The sequence below is a fragment of the Bactrocera latifrons genome, unplaced genomic scaffold, assembly GCF_001853355.1.
Source record: "Bactrocera latifrons isolate USDA-ARS-PBARC rearing strain unplaced genomic scaffold, ASM185335v1 scaffold_50, whole genome shotgun sequence".
Lineage (NCBI taxonomy): Eukaryota > Metazoa > Arthropoda > Insecta > Diptera > Tephritidae > Bactrocera > Bactrocera latifrons.
Genome location: NW_017537157.1, coordinates 37,364 through 56,800, shown reverse-complemented (window position 1 = coordinate 56,800; position 19,437 = coordinate 37,364). Strand labels below are relative to the sequence as shown.

Sequence of the window (19,437 nt, the reverse complement as noted above, 5' to 3'; positions counted from 1 at the left end):
TGCTCATTGACCGCATGTCCCTCCCGGAAAACTTCATGGTGCACCAAACCACGAATATCGAAAAAAAATAATGAGCATGAGGAATCGGACTTCGCACGATCAAGCATGTCCAAATAGACTTGTTTATGGTCTGTATCTCGAGCTCTCTTACCATCTCTCTAACACTTGCCTGACGATTTTCAAGCAAAACATTCTTCACTTATTTAATATTTCCATCGACCGTCTTGCACTACTCGTAGGCTTGTGTTTTGGATACCACTAAATCCCCTTAAGTTTTTTCCAACATTCTCAACGATTTGACATGCGAGAGACAAATTATTTGTTCGCTCTTTTTTATACTCATACTGTATTTTGGCAAAAAAAAAAAAAAAAATTTAATAAAAATAAAAAAAACGGTTTTCTCAAAAATAAAGTATTTATTGCTCAAAAAACTTTAATGTCAGTAAAGTTAAAAACTTATGGAGGCTATGATTTTCAATTGCAAACGACTAACTCAGTGATACTTCGGTCTTATAGCCATATGCACATATTTGAGGGAATAGTAATGTCCACGCCAGGCATGCCACACTACTCCTTTGGCATACTGATCCTTCGGAAACTCTCCTCCTAAATACAGACCGTTCAGATTGCTGTAAGTAGAATATAACAGGTAAATAATTTAATGTTAAACATAATTTTATTTGAAAACTTCATATGATATAGAATAATTCATAGCTACTTGTATGATAAAAACATGTATTACCTGGCATGACATTTCTGATACCACCAAGCGCCCGTATATAGCACTGCACAGTTATCACTATTTTTGTCGTTATGACTATCTTTAGTGGTGAATTTTTCGCCGCGATGGGCAGAGAACGAGTCACCGGCTGTGCCTGAATATTGACCAAGCGCAATTAACTCATACTTATCCTGAGCATTGCCTATAGCGAAACTTTCGTACTTAGCAACACGTTTCTCATTTTGAAAATCTTCTAATTGAAACCAAAGCTCATGCGATCGCGAATGAGTCAATGCATGTATTTTATCCAAGCCGAGAAAGAAATTGGCATTCAAATCACCAAAACCGCGTTCATACTCAACCCACTCGCGATAGAAGTCGGTGTCGTTGCTTTGTCTACGTTGAATTATAGTCCATGGTTCGCCGCCATTGGGATCACGTAGGCAATAAACATAGAAGGCGTGATGAAGGAATTCCGGCAAGTAAAGTTCATAAACACCACTCTCTGCATATTTCCCGTTTTCTTGACGCATTGCTTCGGTACAAGAAGATGGTTTTTTGGTTGCAGTTGGCGCTGATTTCTGATTCTTCTTTACTTCACTTATAAGCTGCTCCTTCATTGCCCTTAATTCGCTTTGCATACTAAGAAATAAAAAAATATTGTAAAATCTTATTGATACTCAATAATGTAAAAATAGGTTACCGTAAATTATAATTCTCTAATTTGAGGCTCAAATGCTCTACCTTGTTTACTGCGCTCTTCAATAAATCATCATCACAAAGATAGGTGAGAAAAGGCTTAATGGAAAGTAACAAAAAATTATTAAAAATGAGTTTCTTTTATTAAATATATAAATGGTAAATACCGCTACATTGGCGCTACTTTGAATAGGTGCTGAACAATTCCCCAAATATATAAGATGCCCACACAAAATGGACAAGAATATCAAACGGTGCGCCATTCTCTACAATTTCAGCCAAACTGAATGCGACATTGATGACTGTGTCTTAAATATTCGCTTTTGAGTGAAGTATTCTCTTGTTTTTATAAATTAATTACTCGACTAAGGCGGTGATTTTGTTATCAATTCTTTGTACGTATGCTTGTACACTTATTCGTCGGGGATTTTTATTCTAAGAGTGGGATCAATCTCATAWTAGCACTGAGGTGGTACTTCGCAATTGCCGGAAGTGCAGTCTTCGGTACATTATCGATGTGTAAGTATGCACTCAAATACTTAGGGAAGAGCTAAAATACGAGACGGTTCGATTTGTTATGGGTGTTTCTGCGGTTTTTAAAAAATTGGGAAAAGAACAATATAATAAGAAATTCGATTCTAGTTTTTCGAATAGAAATCGCGCAGTGAAATCAAAAATGCTGCTGTTTAGAGTACGTATTCGTCTCGAGTTTAAATGTGGTCGCACCTCATTTATTGATGACGCCTAGGTGATTTGAAAATGGAGTACCGCTGATTGAAGAGGCGCCACATAGCAAAAGCACATAACAAAGGCAGTCGCAAAGACCGCTCGAGTTATATCCGGCATTAAATCTTTTACAAACGAGAGGTTTCCTCGCAATGTGTGCCATATTGGCTAACTTCAAGTCTCAACAAGCTCAGATGTGAGAACTCTTCATATTAGTGATTGACCTTGGCAATGCGCAATGTGGAGTGGTTTCGTAATTGCCAACGAAACGTGGAACCAATGGTAGAAATCGGAGACGAACTCATAGTGAATACAGAGGATTTAATTAGAATGAGGGAGTTATCTTACTTCGGACCTCAAGACCCAGAGAAAAGTAATAAATTGTCATTTTCTAAAATTTTTTTTCTTTCGTAAGCTAAACCGGACCACACTAACTCAGTTATAACTCAATTAACATGAAAAGCAAATAGAGTATTTTAATTATAGTATAAAATTCCATTAATTCTTAAATAGATTTATTTGAAAAAAAAAAAACAAAAATTATGACTTCTTAAATATGGTATACACCCTTAAAGACTTGCCTTTTGCATTACCACCTACGGCAAACTTCTGTGCTAATATTATATAAAATCCAATAAAGGAAAATCCATTCTTTGTGCTTTAAAGTTAATATTTTTTTTTTAGAATAGTTTGAAAATTTGATAAACTGTTATCCTTGCGTAGTTAATATTATAAAACCACACTCATATAGGCACTTGTCCCTCTTGCCAGAAAGCTGAGATAGTTGCGTTTCACAAGCTGCTCTTGAGGCGATTTTTTACTCATAAGGTGGATGCATAAGATCCCTTTAACCAAGCTTCGAAGCTTCTGGCTAGTCACTATCGTTGCGTGTGCCCTGTCATTCGCCAGTCGAAATGCTCAAACGAATGATCGAAAATTTTACTCAACGTATGGAGCATATGAGACGTAGCCGCGGCTACCATTTGAAAGAGGTAATCTTCAAAAGTTGTGAGAGAATGTTCTTTCGAATGATAATAAACATTTTCCATTAAATTTAAAGTTTGTCTGTTTTTTAAAGTACGGATCCTTGAAATGGAACATCCTTAATAATGTTTTTAATTTCTATATTTTAAGAATGACAAAATTGGTTGGTGATACTTGACAGTGCTATAGATAAACCGTAGTAAATGTATGGCTACATCAATGCCTATTCTGCACAACGAAATCCAATTAAACTCCATCCAGCAAAGGGGTATACGTACATACCTTTGTTTAAATTAAGGCTTCTCAAAGAGTCTTATATTTGTCATACATTTTACTTGCTTTAATTTTTTTTTTGCTTCGGTCCCAGGGCTTAAAAAAAACCTTGTGCGCCAACATCTGCCCAAATGAAATGCCTGAAAACATCGACTTCTTAACATAGCCCTACCAAACCTCAGTCGCGACCGATCGAAAGAAGTCTAAACCGTATACAGCATAATCTTTCTTTTCACTGCACAGCACTCTGTCAAAAACTATCGTCGATTTACTGACCGATATTGCTCTTTCTCAGTTTTTCATAAACCCGACAAAGCTAAACTACGAGTTATATTAGTAAAAATTTATTAAACATAACTTGCAATAGTGTTGTCATAGGGCAGTGAGACTCAGCATTATCGAACCGTCTCGTATTTCAGCTCTTCCCTAAGTATTTAAGTGCATACTTACACATCGATAATGTACCGAAGACTGCACTTCCGGCAATTGCGAAGTACCACCTCAGTGCTAWTATGAGATTGATCCCACTCTTAGAATAAAAATCCCCGACGAATAAGTGTACAAGCATACGTACAAAGAATTGATAACAAAATCACCGCCTTAGTCGAGTAATTAATTTATAAAAACAAGAGAATACTTCACTCAAAAGCGAATATTTAAGACACAGTCATCAATKTCGCATTCAGTTTGGCTGAAATTGTAGAGAATGGCGCACCGTTTGATATTCTTGTCCATTTTGTGTGGTCATCTTATATATTTGGGGAATTGTTCAGCACCTATTCAAAGTAGCGCCAATGTCGCGGTATTTGCCTATGTTTAAATTTAATAAAATAAATTAATTTCAAATTTTTCATTCTTGTGCAATTCATTTAGCCATTTCTTACCTATCTTTGTGACGATGATTTATTGAAGAGCGCGGTCAATAAGGTAGAGCATTTGAGCTTGAAATTAGAGAATTATAATCTGCGGTAATCTATTTTTAACTTATTGTGATATTAATAAGATTTTACAATATTTTATTTCTTAGTATGCAAAGTGAATTAATGGCAATGAAGGAGCAGCTTCTTCGTGAAGTAAAAACGAATCTCGAATTGTTAGATTCGAAAATTGCAACGAAGTGGTAAGCAGCTTATATTTACTTCAAAATTTCTAAAAATTCGTACAAATGAAAAACTCTTTAAGCTTTAGTAATGAAGCCAGCAAAAATGTGGTTGCAGCGCCCCCTGCAACTAAGAAACCATCTTCTTGTACCGAAGCCATGCGTCAAGAAAACGGGAAATATGCAGAGAGTGGTATTTATGAACTTTATTTGCCGGAATTCCTTCATCACGCTTTCTATGTTTATTGCCTACGTGATCCCAATGGCGGCGAACCATGGACTATAATTCAACGTCGTCAAAGTAACGACACCGACTTCTATCGTGGGTGGTTCGAGTATGAACACGGTTTCGGCGATTTGAATGCTAATTTTTTCCTCGGCTTGGATAAAATACATGCTCTGACGAATTCGCGATCTCATGAGCTGTGGTTTCAATTAGAAGATTTTCAAAATGAGAAACGTGTTGCTAAGTACGAAAGTTTCGCTATAGGCAATGCTCAGGATAAGTATGAGTTAAGTGTGCTGGGGCAATATTCAGGCACGGCCGGTGACTCGTTCACTACTCACCGCGGCGAAAAGTTCACAACTAAAGATAGCGATAATGACAAAGATGCTAGCAACTGCGCGGTGCAATATACAGGAGCTTGGTGGTATCAGAAATGTCATGCCAGGTAATATAACCGTTATATAGATATCACATTTCACGTGAGGTTCTCATATGAATTTATGTATCACTTACAGCAATCTTAACGGTTTATATTTTGGAGGAGAGTTTCCGAAGGATCAGTTTGCCAAAGGTGTTGTGTGGCAAGCTTGGCGTGGATATTATTACTCACTCAAATATGTACATATGGCTATAAGACCAAAGTATTATTATTGAAATATTTTTTTTTAGTAAATTAAACTTAAAAATATACTGGATTTTATGTTTTTGGAGTGCAAGTATTTCGAAAGACGTCTTAAGTTTTTTATGGCACACTTTTTGCTTGGGTAAACTTTTTTCTGGAAGAGGTAACTTCTTTTAAAGAGAATATGGCTAAATTGAAGATATTCCTCGCACTTTCCGAAGGGGTTTCTTAGACGTTTGAAAATGAAAAGGCTTGTATCCAATGAGTAGTTTGAAAAAGCACATGAAACAAAACACGCATTGATCAGTATCCCAAATTATACATGATTTTTGCAAATATTGATTGACTCCAATTGGTCAAGTGGAAGGGACACCTTTTCCATCTTTGTCGGGTTCTAGGTCGACCTTTGCCGTGTTTTGGGTTCAGCAACTGTTTTCGCTGCGATTCCACATTGAACTGACAAAGTTTCACATCTACTCGAATTTGGGTTTAAACCACAGGTTGGTGCAAACTCCAAAGACTCCTGCTTCCGTGGTACCTGTATTAAGTCTCCGGACAGATTTCGTGGCCGAAACTACTACCAGTTGAGTCTCCATACAGTTCTGGACTGAAACTCAGAGAACGTCTTTATCTCCTAAAAATATGTGGTATTGCCAAAAACAGATAAAAGTGGTTTAATACTACCTTCATTACCCGTTTAACGTTAGATATTTTAGGAAAATTAAATGAGCATATTATATTGGCTATACTATAGTTTAGTATCAAAAATATTTCAATTTGTTCCACGAATTATCGCAAGTCCAATATTATGTACTACATGTAAAGATTTTCGTTATTCTAACAAACCTTATGGCGAATACGTCAGACAGTGTATGAGCTATATATTTATGAATATATAAAATTGCTTGAACTCCGATGATCTAGTTGACGTTTTAAATCTGAAGGGTTTCTCAGCTTTGGTCTTGGCAAATTGCAAAAGTATGCAATGTTCGGTCACACCCGAACTTCGCTCTTCCTAACTTGTTAATTCTAAATTAAGTGGTTGCATTCGTTTAAATAAGGTGTATTATAAATAAATTCAATATTGATAGGAAATATGCTTTCTCACATCTGATGCATCTCTGCTGCATGTGTAAGTGATTTCTTATCTCGGACCTAGCCGAGTCTAAATAACATTTGGATCGTTGCCTACCTCACACGTCGAGAACACATTAACTCTCAGTCAAGTTACAGTCATAGAAAATGACGCTTCGTTTTAAATATTTGTGCACAATTTTTGGACATATTTTGTACGCAGTGATTTGTGGCGTCTCATTACAAATCAATTCCCAACCTGTGGTAATTATTATTATATTATACTTAAATTGAGTCTGGTTGTAATATTTAAAATCGGGGGAAAAAATGTTAAATTGTTTTAATACAAATCAAGTATGATTGTGTTAAATTCGCACAACAATTGCATACCACCAAGCTCCCAATTTTTACGAATCGTTATTTAAGTAATGAAGCCAACTAAAATGTGGATACAACCCCTTTCAACCAAGAAACCATCTTCTTGCACCGAGGAGATGCGCCAAGAAAATGGCAGATATATATCAAAGAGTGACATTTATGAACTTTACAAGTCTGAATTCTTTAATAGCGCTTGCAACTTACATAATATATGTATATTGCCTTAAAGATCCCGATGGCAGCGAACCATGCACGCTCAACGTATTTAAAGCTATTTAAAGCAACGACAGCGACTTTTATCGTGGGTGGTTCGAATATTGGCACGGTTTCGGCGATTTAAATGCCAATCCCTTTCTAGGCTCTCGAAATAACATGAGCTTTGGTTTCAATTAGACGATATTGGAAATGAGAAACGCCTTACTATATATATTTGGGGAATTTAATGCTTAGAATAAATATCAGTTAAGCGCACTTGGGAAATATTCAGCTACGGCCGGTGATTTTTTAACTTTTCAGCATGGTCATAAACTTATGACTAAACACAAGCCATAATGACACAATTGATGAGAACTGTGCAGTGAAATATACGGGAGCTTGGTGGAATTAGAATTGTAATGAAGGTAATAGTGTAACTGTTGTATTTGATATTATACTGATAGACATATGCAGCTAGACCAAAATATGGACCGCTTTCGTATAATTGAGTTATAAAAATATTTATTGACACTTTATTATTTTGAGGTCTGCGAAGTAAAAGCCCGTGGCGATTCTAAATTCCTCATTCGAGTCAAATCCACTGTGTTGACCATGTGTTCGCCTCCGATATGTCCCATTGATTCCACGTTTCATTGACAATCACGAAACCACACAAAAACTTCCACAAATTGCGCTTTTTGACCGAATTGGGCAAACACGGCACCCATTACGACGAAATTTTCGTATGCAAAAGAGTTCATGCAGGATATATTATGTAACTCTAGCGGTCTTTGCGATATTTACCGCCTTAGCTATGTGGCGCCTCTTTAAACAGCAATATATATACTTCATTTTCAGATGACCAATAAACGATGTGCGACCATATTTAAACTCGAGGCGAGTCTGTACTCCACTGTCTACTTGGTTTCACTGTGCGACTTATCTTCCAAAAACTATAATCGAATTACTTATTATATTGCTCGTTTTTAATAAAATAGGTGCTCTCGATGTAGCTTTGCCACGAATAAACGCAGTATTAGTGAGAAGCATAGTGGAAAACGGAGCTGGTACAATTTGAACTATAATAAAACTCCCCGACGAATAAGTACATAGTGGGATATGGCTAAACCGACTTAGGTCATCGCGCGTATCATTTATGCAGGTCTCCTGCTTAGAATAGTAAAAATGCTTTTGTAGTACGTTTTTTCTTTGCTTCAAAATAGGTCTCAATTTCGGCGATGCCCTCTTCATTCGACGAAAATTTCTTTAACTATTTGAGAACAGCAAATAGTCGCTGGGGGAATTTGAATTCGAGTTCATTGCTTACAGTCCACTCGGATGACTTTTGTTGGGCTTCGGAGTGAAATTATGGAATCGTGTTTCATTCGTCGTCACATATCTACACTAAAACTCGCGTTTATTACGCTTGAACATCTTTTAACACAACCAAAGTGTTCCCAGGAACGAGCAATTTCACTAACTTTACTTCTACTGAGTGCCAGACCGCAAGTTCGTCGAGGGCAATGAAATAGTGAACGAGATGGCCAAGAATGGTATACGGCTAACACCTAAAACCGTGAATTGTCTATACAACGATCTCAATCGAATAGAAGCATGATTAACACAATTTAAAACCCGAATTAATGGGCTACCTGGTTGCAAAGTCATGTGTTAAACTGTAGAGCGGATGTACATCAAATTCTTGTTGACAGGGAAATAATTAAGAATCTCTTGTGCACTTGTGTTGCATAGTCAAAACTACGCTTTTAATATCTGTGGTCCCCACGGTACGATGGAAGAGGTATCGATAGTGAGGCCGCAGAGTTTGTTAAAAATACGCGTCAAGCGCAGACAGTCTAAAAGGTTCACCGTATGTGTTTGCCGGTTGTATACCTTTGCGTTTTGGTGATCGGAATTGGGTTATTTAAAATCACAAACTCATGAATGATATTTTATATTTCAACTGAAATACATAGTTTCGTTTTCAAAACCGTTAAAATATTTGGGTGTTTGAGTAATCATATTATTGCAATAAGTGCAAAATCGACTCCTTGCCATGCTGAAAATATATATAGAGTAATTCTATATGGAAGACCTTCAAAAACATCAAATGCAATGATACGGATTATTCAAGCGTACTCTATGTAAACCGGTGAAAGAATTAGGATGTGAGCGTGTTCATTAACCACATTTATAGCGACATGTTGTAATGAAAAATAAAATAATAATAAAAAATAGGCTTAAAAAGCGGACGACAAAACTAAGAGATGCTACTTTCGAAAAACAGTGAAATGCCATGAGAGTTTTTTTTTTTATATTGCAGGAATCAAAAAAGCTGTTTACGAGTCAACTCCTGGAACACCTGTAAAGCATCTTCGTAACTTCGCTAAAGAGTAACATTTCTGGCAGAAAAAGGGTTTGTGCGGAAAGTAATAGGACTGATTTCCTTCGGCAGCGCTGCATCGGCCGAGAGGGAGCCCATTTTGATAACTTTTAGAGTATTGTAACGATTTGGTGCAATAAATTTTATTTAATCAATTCAGTCCTATCACTTTCCGGACAAACGCTGTATTCTTGTCTATTCTGTGTGGGAATCTTTTTTATTCTGGGAATTGTTTGGCATCTATTCAAAGTAGCGCCAATGTAGCGGTATTTGCCTTCCTTTTAAATTCAATAAAATAAATTCGCTTTAAGTTTTATAAAATTGTACAATTTATTTGAAATTTCTATCTTTGGGACCATGATTTAATGAAGAGAGTGGTCAATTAGCTTGAAATTAGATAACTATAATCTGTGGTAATCCATTCTTATAATATTGAGTATCGATAAGATTTAACCGTATTTTTATATATTATTACATATTTATATGAAAATCTTAGCCGAATAAGTACATGTGTATGTATACACAAATTTGATAACAAAATCACCGCCTCAGACGAGTAATTAATTGAAAAAAATAAGACAAATCTTCACCCGAAAACGAGTATAAAAGACACAGTCATCAATTTCGTATTCAGTTTGACTGAAATTGTGGAGAATGGCGACTCGTTTGATACTCTTGTCCATTTTGTGTGGGCATCTTTTGTATTCGGGGAATTGTTCAGCACTTATTGAAAGTAGCGCCAATGTAGCGGTATTTTCAATTTAATAAAATAGATTAATTATAAATTTTATACTCCTGTGTTATTCATTTAGCCATTTCATTTTGAACCTATCTTTGTGACGATGATTTATTGAAGAGCGCGGTCAATAAGGTGGAGTTTTTGAGCCTCAAACTAGAGAATTATGATCTGCAGTAATATATTTTTAATTTATTGAGTATTAATAAGATTTTACAATATTTTTATATTTTTTAGTATTCAAAGCGAATTAATGGCAATGAAAGAGCAGCTTATAGGTGAAGTAAAGAAGAATCAGAAATCAGCGCCAACTGCAACCAAGAAACCATCTTCTTGTACCGAAGCAATGCGTCAAGAAAACGGGAAATATGTAGAGAGTGGTGTTTATGAACTTTACTTGCCGGAATTCCTTCAACACTCTTTCAATGTTTATTGTCGGCGAACCATGGACTATAATTCAACGAGTATGAACGCGGTTTCGGCGATTTGAATGCCAATTTCTTCCTCGGCTTGGATAAAATACATGCATTGACTCATTCGCGATCTCATGAGCTTTGGTTTCAATTGGAAGATTTTCAAAATGAGAAACGTGTTGCTAAGTATGAGAGCTTCGCTATAGACAATGCTCAGGAGAAATATGAGTTAATTGTGCTTGGTGAATACTCAGGCACGGCCGGTGACTCGTTCTTTGCCCATCGCGACCAAAAATTCACCACTAAAGATAGTGATAATGACAAAAATGGTGTTAACTGTGCAGTGAAATATAAGGGCGCTTGGTGGTATAAGAAATGTTGTTACAGGTAATACTCGTTTTTCTCATGGCAATGAATGAATTTCTATCATATGAAGTTTTCAAATAATATGAATTTTGATATCAAATCATTTACCTATTTTATTTTACTATAGCAATCTGAAAGGTTTATATTTAGGAGGAGAATATCCAAAAAGTCAGTATGGCGAAGGCGTGGCGTGGGATACCTGGCGAGCGAATACCTACTTCCTCAAATATTTGCATATGGCTATAAGTATTGATTACTGAGATGGTGGTTTTATATTGAAAATTTTAGGACCCTAAACATTACTGACATTAAAGCCATTGAAACTAATTTAATTGAGCATAATGTTTTATAAAACTTCGCATATTCTATTTAACAACAAATAATACATTGTTTGAAATGTTTTCCTAAAAACAGTATGGGGAACGAAAGTAATCTTGGATTATTTCAATTCCAGAATTAAGAATCGTTTTATAAAATAATTTACAATTGTGTGAACATTGTGACAAAAAAGAATCAGGAAACGTAGGTAAATAGGACTGTCTGTAATTACTACGCCAATAACACTGTGGAACATTTTTGAGATTATTGTCCGGGGGGGTGAGAAATTCCAAGTCAGGGTGATGGTACTAAGTCAGTCTAGTAAAACCCTCAAAGGGTTGGGCGTTGGTATGTGTCAGTTTATTTTATGACCTTTTAAATTTTTTCTTTATCTTGATGTTTTTTCGATTAGTTGCAACATTTTGCCCAAAAAGTAAAAAAAAAAAACAAATTTCCGAGAATGCTCTTACCATCCTTGCGACAGAAACGTCGTAGTTGTTAGAACGATGCTTTCCCAACAAGCCTTCTATTAATTCTTTGATTGCCTGCCATGCATTCAATATACTCGTATATCAATCAAAATATTGTTGAATGCGTCACTTTTGAATGATAATTTCGAAATCGCAGACAATTTCATCTATCTGGGAACCCGCATTAACACCAACAACAATTTCAGCATCGAAATCCAACGCAGAATAACTCTTGCCATAAGGTGCTATTTTGGACCGAGTAAGTTGAAACTTAAAGACCTCATTGTACGAACGAAGACCAAATTCTACAAGTCACTCATCAACTCCCCCGTTCTTTGTGGTACAGAGGCATGGACGATGACAATATCTTAAGAGCTGGCGTTACGAGTTTTCGGGAGAAAGGTTCTGAGGAAGATTTATGGTCCTTTGCGCATTGGCAACAGCAACATAGTTTAGCGAATTAAGAGACAGCGAGCACGCTAGATAGGTCATGTCGTCCGAATGGATGAAAAAACTCTAGCTCCTAGAGTATTCGATACAGTATCCGCGGGTGGAAGCAGAGGAAGAGGAAGAGGAAGACCTCTACTCCGTTGGATAGATTAGGTTTTTTCTAATTGTAAAACTGCTGCGTAAGCGGTGTCTACGCCAATAAAGAAGAAGAGGAATTATGGCTTATTTTTCCAAATGGGCGGCCTAAAGTGATGTATTCTCCAATAGGTTTTGTACAAAGTGACATATTTTGGAGATATTCTCTATATTAATGACCTTTCAGCCCAGCTGAAGAAACTATTCTCATGCGCTGGTATTTTTCGGTCTTAGTTTTTATATCTTTTATTGTACGCTGTTGGATATTCCAGACATAATTTGTAACCACATCCTAAAGAACCGAAAATTTGAACCCATATTTTGCCACTTTGAAAGCGTAAATATATGTATTTGGCCGAAATGGATTTCTTACTCTATGTAATATTTGCTCACAATACGGTTTAAACCTGTTCATAATTTTTCACTTCTCCACCTCCTCTTGAGGTAACCTTTTCAAACATAGACTTTTCTTTCTTTGCGTGCAATAAACTTTCAACTTATTTCGTACTATTCCAATTAAAAAGTAAACGAATGTAAGCGAATACTTCAGTGCCGTCGATACCAATCTTGTGACTATTTTACTGTTTAAGTATTCCGAATATGAGTTGGGAAGCTACTGTCCTTGTTTGACCAGAACGAAGCGTAAAAATTGGACCTTTAGGCGACTGCCCCACCAATTTCAACCAAATTTTGTTTGTGAGGTAATCTAGCCATTTATATCATACACTGTGAACCAAAACACACACACTTTTTATATAACACCACTTATGATAACGGTATTAAACTTTTCACAAGTAGTGTCCTTAAGATATTTAATGTTATGCCCATAAATAATCGATATCGGTCTATAACTTTTCGAGGATCCACACGCTAAATATTTGCGTCTGGCAATTTTTCACCGAACATAGTGGTCTATCTATAAGCATATTATTAAAATTCGGGGAGTATAATTTTGTGGTGATACTATGTCCTTATGCCAAAAATGTGTAAAATCGGGTCAATATACCACTTAGGGCTTAAATACCTAATGAAAATATTTTCGAACTTCCGGTGAACTACTATTGGTCAATATATAAGAAGCCTTAATGAAATTAAGAAGGAATCTCTTTCCAGTAACAATGCAACTTCCTGCTTGTTTTTGTAAATAGTTCAATACTTCCTTACTTGTTCGGCGAGACCCTAACTTAGCGCTACCTTACTTGTTTCCAATAGCTTCTTAAAGTAAAAGAAGTTAATTTTCAAAATTGTCTTTGCAGCTAATACCCTCACTAAAGGCTTACTAAATATTCAAAAATCTACAAAAGTTGAAATATAGATGGCGCTAAATGCCACATTTGCTTTGTAGCTAACTACTCTGATGTCGTTGCTCGCATAATAAATAAAAATTTGCTACATTCCACTTTATTATGACATTCGTTGAACGGAAAGCCAGTGCATGTCCAGAGATCTGACGTTCTCCGATTGAGTACACGGATGAAAATGGTAAAAGCAAAGAGCGAAATTGCAGCAAAACGCCGACCAAATGACTGGGCGACACACTAATTTCTGCTCGCGCAAAATCACCAAATTTTTATTTGTATCTCGAACATGGTGCGCACAGGTCACGACCACGGTACTTTGATAAACGCCAAATAAATACCTATTGCAAGTGAAAAAGTTTAGTTCGAATAAGAAATACACTTGTTCCAGGTAGTGTTTTGAAAATTATAACACAAATTAGCAAAATCTTGAAATTTATTAGCAACTAAACAGCTATTGCTAGCTGCTTGCTAAATGGAAGAAAAAAAATTATATATATTTTAAACGCAGTGCATGCCAGCAGAGCTCGGCTGAGTGAATTTGACAGGTGTGGAGAATTATGAAAAAAAAAAAAGTTTTACAACAAAAAATGTGCAAACGTTTTAGCCGTAGTATAACTGAAAACTGTTTGAGCAAGTAAAGCGTATTGTACGTTGAAGTGAGCTTACATAGTGAACGAAGCGAAATAGCTGGGACGGCGACGGCGACGTCAGCGCTGACTTTGGCATCGGCGATAACGATTGCGCGACTAGAGCAGCACAGAAACCTGAGTACTGCCATACTAAATGAATGGAGCGCTGTGTATTTAAAGCCACAAAAATAAGAAAAACAATTGCCAAAATAAGGCACTAATTACGAAGGCAATCAACGGTCAATGGTAGCTAGCAGAAAAGCCTAAGAAAGTTTTAAATTGTTGATAGAAATTTTCTTGCAAAAAATATTAATTTATGTGCGTGTGTGTGTGCATTACGTGAGCGCACAAACTACACTCAAAGCAAAAAAAAAGAAAGCACATTATAATCTTAAATTTGCAAAATAGGTGGATTATAAATTATATATGTGTAAGTGTGTGTGCATGTGTCGTTAGATTAATCACGCGAGAGCAGCTGAATCAAACAAATCTCGCTAATCTCGTTGTGTGCAAAGTGATTCGCACAGCCGCCGCTGCCCATGTGCTCTATTATCGCTGCAACCGTTACAACAACACAAGCGATTTTTCCGGCGGCTGCCTGGCCTGGAACTAAATGGGTAAGCAGTTGCTTCTTTCATATATGTATACATAGTTCTTTAGTAAATACTTTGATTTATATACAATACATGTATATTTCGTTTCGCATCTTCGAAGTCGGTTTTCAGTTTTCTTATTTTCTTATTGCACCGTTATCATTACAAGCCATTGCACATTCGTTCTCTCGTAATCAACTCAAACTGTTTTGATAGTGACATGACATAAGCACTTTCCGTGTTACAATGTAATTTTGTGCATCAACTGTCAGAATATCCAGAGCTTTCTTGAGATATATGTGAGTCTCGAAGACGGCTTTATAGGGACTTAGAGTAAATTTAGTCGCGTGTATTTTAAAAAATAGCAAATTTTTTTTTAACAAATGTTATGAAATTTTGATTATTTCTTTTTTGTGTTAATAACGGTCTTTTTCATATAATTAATCATCTAAATTCCGTTGCTTCATATGGCAAGCATTGCAGTATTATACAGTTGAGACTAGTGATGCTCTCAAAAATATTTTATGATGAATGAAAGGTAATAACGTCTCATTATTCTCAGAAAATATTGTGGACACCAATATATTTTCTGATATGAAATATTATTGACCCGTGAGGTGGTATTGACCCGTTCGGATGAAAAAGATCCATCGAATTGTTTCAACGTTTGTAATTCTCTTCTAATAGTGTCAAGGAACTTTCTTAGAAAGAATCTCAAAAAAAAAAAAATTTTTTTTAAGTTCTAGAAAGTTTGCCAAGCGCAACATAAAGCTCCTCAATATATAATGAAATTCGAATGTTCTAAGTTTGGCATAAAACAACAGTATTTCGAGTTCGCGCTTCAAGAGGGCGGTTTTATACATACTTTATTAAAAGAAAATTAGGAAGCGTATTTCCTTAATGGTTTAAAATTCGTAAAATATATTACATATCCACTCTGAAATATGTTCCAAAGCTTTTGTTAAACAACAACTAGAAGTTTATTCTGGGATATATGTACATATAGGTTATAGGTTTGTGCGGAAAGTAATAGGACTGAGTTGATTTAAACAAATTTATTGAACCAATCGTTACAATTCTTTAAAAACTTTCAAAATAGGCTCCTTTGCATCGATGCAGCGCTGCCAACGCAATTTCAAGCATTGAAGGCGTTATGAAGGCATTCTCCAGAATAGCCTTTTCAGGCAAGGAGTATTTGTAAACAAAGTCCGGAAAAGCCACATCTGGACGTTGGGATGCCGCAGTTGGTTAGGTAATTGTTCACAAGCTAGGCGATGTGAGCCGGGGCATTGTCGTGGTGCAACTTCCAATCGGCTGCGAAGTCTTGTCAGACGCGATTAACACTTCGTTTAAATCTTTTGAGGACTTCCACGTTAATCTTGGCGTTGATGGTTTGTCCGTGAGGGAAAAATTCTTGGCGGACGATGCCTTTGATGTCAAAAAAGATAATCTGGATCCTTTTCACTTTGGATTTGCTCATTCTTCCGGTCTTCATCAGCGACCTCTTTCCGGCCATCCAAAAAGGTCTGATGCTAGCGATACCCACCTCTACTCTAACGAACGTTGCATTCTCAGCTTGCGCCATTCACAGAAACAAATCGCGCGAAAATGTTTGTCTCTCTAGATGCTCGGCGACAACTAATCAGCCGCTTGTTCGTTACCTAGGAACAACCTCTACCAGTACAGTCGATGCGCGCACGCTCCGAAGTACAGTGGCGACGGAAACAAATCAGTCGTATTACTTTCCGGACAAACTTTGTATACGTATCCTGTATATTACGTAGATGATTTGATACCGATATTAGATTGTTATTATCATAAAACATTATTTCGACTAGATCAACAATGAAGAGTGACAGATCGAAGAAATAGCTGGTTGAACACACATTTACTGGCAAATTCAAATATCGGTGTTATCGAAAAAGAAATTTCATGCAAACACACTCCATTTCACTCTTAAACTATTAAACGAAGGTTGTGAGCCATATTGCTGGAGACTAAATGCATCTTTTATGGTTCTACCAAAGATCGGAAGGAATAAAGACATCTTCGTATGCAAAGCTTTAGAGTGCGCCGGTTGCGTTGGTGTGCCGTAAACAAATTTTGCATAAATAAGTATGTAAATTTAATGAAAAACAGCCGACCAAGAGCACACGCATGTACGGGAACGGTCCGATAATGACTTAGGTTTACTACCCGATAACACCACTATCGAAAAAATTCACTGTCAAAAATTTAGTCAAGCTGAATGGACAACTTTCTTTTGATCGCTAAGATGAAGGAAATGTCCATTTGTTCATTATTTTTGCTATCATAGGCTAAATATTTGTTGAACCACCCTATGTATGTACATATAAAATATATAACTATGCTAGTGTTATTTGCGCGAACTGCTTCTGCCGTTCCCTTCATATGTACGAGTATTTGTAAACAATCTGGCGTACAAAGTGTACCTGAATGAAAGTGTTCGGCATTTCATAGCAATAATAATTTAGACAACAACAACAACGAATGATTGTAATATCAACAATGAATAGCAACACGAAAATTCCACATCAAACGCATTCCACGAGTAATTTATTTGCCCACCCGAAAACGAGTTACCTGGCGATTACCCCTCCCTTACTGCACTCAAAGACCCCATTATTGCCATCATCCTTGGCGTTTTAGTGTCTGCGTTCTGTTTTCTGCTATTTATTTAGTATCGCCGCAGAAAAACGCTATGCACACTTACGTGGTATGATAGGTTTGTATAGATATATGAGACAATGTTGCATAATCCACTATTAGGTGAGTAGGAGTTCTAAAGAATCAATAGTATCTACTATCCCAAAAAGAAAATCATAAGCGTTAAAGTAAATGTTTAGGCATTTGTGGCTGTGGCACTGGTGTTATGATTTTACTGTCAGTCAACAGGGTAGAGAATTGTGTCCTCCATAATTTCAGTATGCTCTGGGCATTAGTCAGTAAATGACCTCTGGGGTTCTACAATAGCGTGCCGGTCTTGAAACCTTAGTCGCCGCATTTTGACAAGCTGGCCGATAAGGGTAATGCTCGAAAATTCTACAAACAGATGCATAAAGGAAAAACTTATGAAAGTAAGTTCAAAATGTTCAAAATATATCGGACCGACTATATAGTAACACCGCTCTCACGGTCATAAATCTTCTAGTTCTTTATTGACGTAGATACCGAGTACGCGGTTACAGCCGAGTTTACAACAGCGCGCCAGTCGTTCCTCTCTTTCGTTGGAGATCCCAAACGAAACCAGGTTCTTCATCACCTGGTCTTTCCAATGGAGTGGAGGTCTTCATATTCATCTGCTTCCCACAATGGGCCCCGAATACTTTCAGAACTGGAATGTTTTTGTCCATTTCGCTCATGAATCTTTCGCAGGACCTTGACCTTGACCTTGACTTTTAGAATTTGGTATTTGTTCATCGAAAGAGAACTTTACTTCTGAATTGTCTACTCAGTCCGAAATAGACAGCGAGTGAGCTCCTAACGATGGCCTCTTTCGAGTGAATGGAGAGAAGATTGTTCAAGTTTCATTGAATTTTCAAAATGACAGTCTTCCTTGTGACGAAATTGAGAGTTCCATATTTAAATAAATACCTATCTTCAATAGGGTTCAAGGCTAATGATGTAGTAGAGTTTTTTAATAAGCAATCTCCCGCTAAATATTTGTCAATTAATTTCCCTTGCTAATCACTTTCGGCATACGGCATCTCATCTTAAAAACATGAACTATCTTTTTCTACGTATTAGGTGTGCAACTAAGTTCTCGCTACTTTCTCAATGAAAATGCAATTTTATTGTAAGGATTTGGCAAGGTGAGTTCGTTCCTCTCTTGGTATTGAGGTCATAAGGTATCTTATGTCTGAATCTTTCCCAGCGCATGCAGTCGCTTTGATATGGCTTGGCTTGGCGGATTGCTCACAATGTTGAAGTAAGCTCTTATTGCGTTATACACTGATCTACATCGAGGAACGTCACCATTTCATCGTTTTGGGCGTTCCTTCATGCGAACGGTCGTCGATAACGAAATTACCTTCGTTGAAGGAACGAAACCAGTTACGGCATGTTGTTTCAATTGAGGCAGTACTTCTCTAAACTTTTTGCATTTTCCGTTGTCGAATTCTTTGACTGATTAATTAGGCTAAAATCGAACATTCAAAAGTATATGAGACATACGCAACGTCACTGATGTGGAAACTCAGTTTCTGTTTCTTAAATGTCTAGGTTAAGTTTATCACTTTTTGTATGTATCAATATCGATCACCATAACTGCTGAAGCCATCTATTGACAATCAGCGGGGACTTACTTGCGCACATTTTTACCGAGCTTGTGTCGTTCGAACATTTTGCATTCCTCTATTTGCTGGAGACTGAATTTTGAAAAATAATAATCAATGGAAATTTCTTCCGAGCATGTTTACAAGCAGCAAACGGTGTCGCAGTGGCAGCCACTACTAAGGCCAGACCTAATAGGATGCCAATAATAACAAAATAACAACAATGTGTAAATATTAACTATAATAGCATGCTAAGCGGATATCTTTTTGGAAATTATAAATTCGATATATGTACATACAGACCTACATATGTATGTTTGTACATAGGAATATTTGTTGAAGCACCTCCAC

At 36.7% G+C, this 19,437-nt stretch overlaps 3 protein-coding genes across 4 annotated transcripts; 2 read left to right on the top strand and 1 right to left on the bottom strand.

The window, feature by feature from the left end:
- Positions 1-396: 396 nt before the first annotated feature.
- Positions 397-1,740, bottom strand: LOC108973788 (techylectin-5A-like). The gene is made up of 4 exons (XM_018941269.1): positions 1,588-1,740; positions 1,425-1,519; positions 743-1,363; positions 397-629 (listed from the first exon to the last, which is right to left on the bottom strand). Exons 1-4 carry the CDS (start codon positions 1,681-1,683, stop codon positions 494-496), a joined length of 948 nt encoding a protein of 315 aa, XP_018796814.1. The 5' UTR covers positions 1,684-1,740; the 3' UTR covers positions 397-493.
- Positions 1,741-4,054: 2,314 nt separating this feature from the next.
- LOC108973789 (techylectin-5A-like) lies at positions 4,055-5,455 on the top strand. 2 transcript variants are annotated; one of them, XM_018941271.1, is made up of 5 exons: positions 4,055-4,205; positions 4,277-4,371; positions 4,431-4,523; positions 4,592-5,173; positions 5,244-5,455. In XM_018941271.1, the coding sequence occupies exons 1-5, from the start codon at positions 4,110-4,112 to the stop codon at positions 5,380-5,382; spliced, it is 1,005 nt and encodes a 334-aa protein (XP_018796816.1). In that variant the 5' UTR covers positions 4,055-4,109; the 3' UTR covers positions 5,383-5,455. The 2 variants fall into 2 exon arrangements, with proteins under 2 accessions (XP_018796816.1, XP_018796815.1); XM_018941270.1 differs by having other exon boundaries at positions 4,057-4,205; positions 4,586-5,173.
- Positions 5,456-10,010: 4,555 nt separating this feature from the next.
- LOC108973794 (fibrinogen C domain-containing protein 1-like) lies at positions 10,011-11,256 on the top strand. The gene is given in 6 exon segments (XM_018941277.1): positions 10,011-10,130; positions 10,193-10,292; positions 10,354-10,551; positions 10,553-10,576; positions 10,578-10,916; positions 11,023-11,256. Coding segments are annotated over 4 exon segments (678 nt in total). The 5' UTR covers positions 10,011-10,130; positions 10,193-10,292; positions 10,354-10,369; the 3' UTR covers positions 11,156-11,256.
- Positions 11,257-19,437: the final 8,181 nt, after the last annotated feature.

Excerpts from the sequence above, each read along its gene's own strand:
- LOC108973788 (XM_018941269.1), bottom strand. The coding sequence starts at position 1,683 with ATGGCGCACCGTTTGATATTCTTGTCCATTTTGTGTGGGCATCTTATA. Across the intron at positions 1,364-1,424 it reads TTAGAGAATTATAATTTACG|TATGCAAAGCGAATTAAGGG; the intron begins GTAACCTATTTT and ends TTTATTTCTTAG. Across the intron at positions 630-742 it reads TATCAGAAATGTCATGCCAG|CAATCTGAACGGTCTGTATT; the intron begins GTAATACATGTT and ends TTCTACTTACAG.
- LOC108973789 (XM_018941270.1), top strand. The coding sequence starts at position 4,110 with ATGGCGCACCGTTTGATATTCTTGTCCATTTTGTGTGGTCATCTTATA. Across the intron at positions 4,206-4,276 it reads AAAGTAGCGCCAATGTCGCG|CCATTTCTTACCTATCTTTG; the intron begins GTATTTGCCTAT and ends CAATTCATTTAG. Across the intron at positions 4,372-4,430 it reads TTAGAGAATTATAATCTGCG|TATGCAAAGTGAATTAATGG; the intron begins GTAATCTATTTT and ends TTTATTTCTTAG.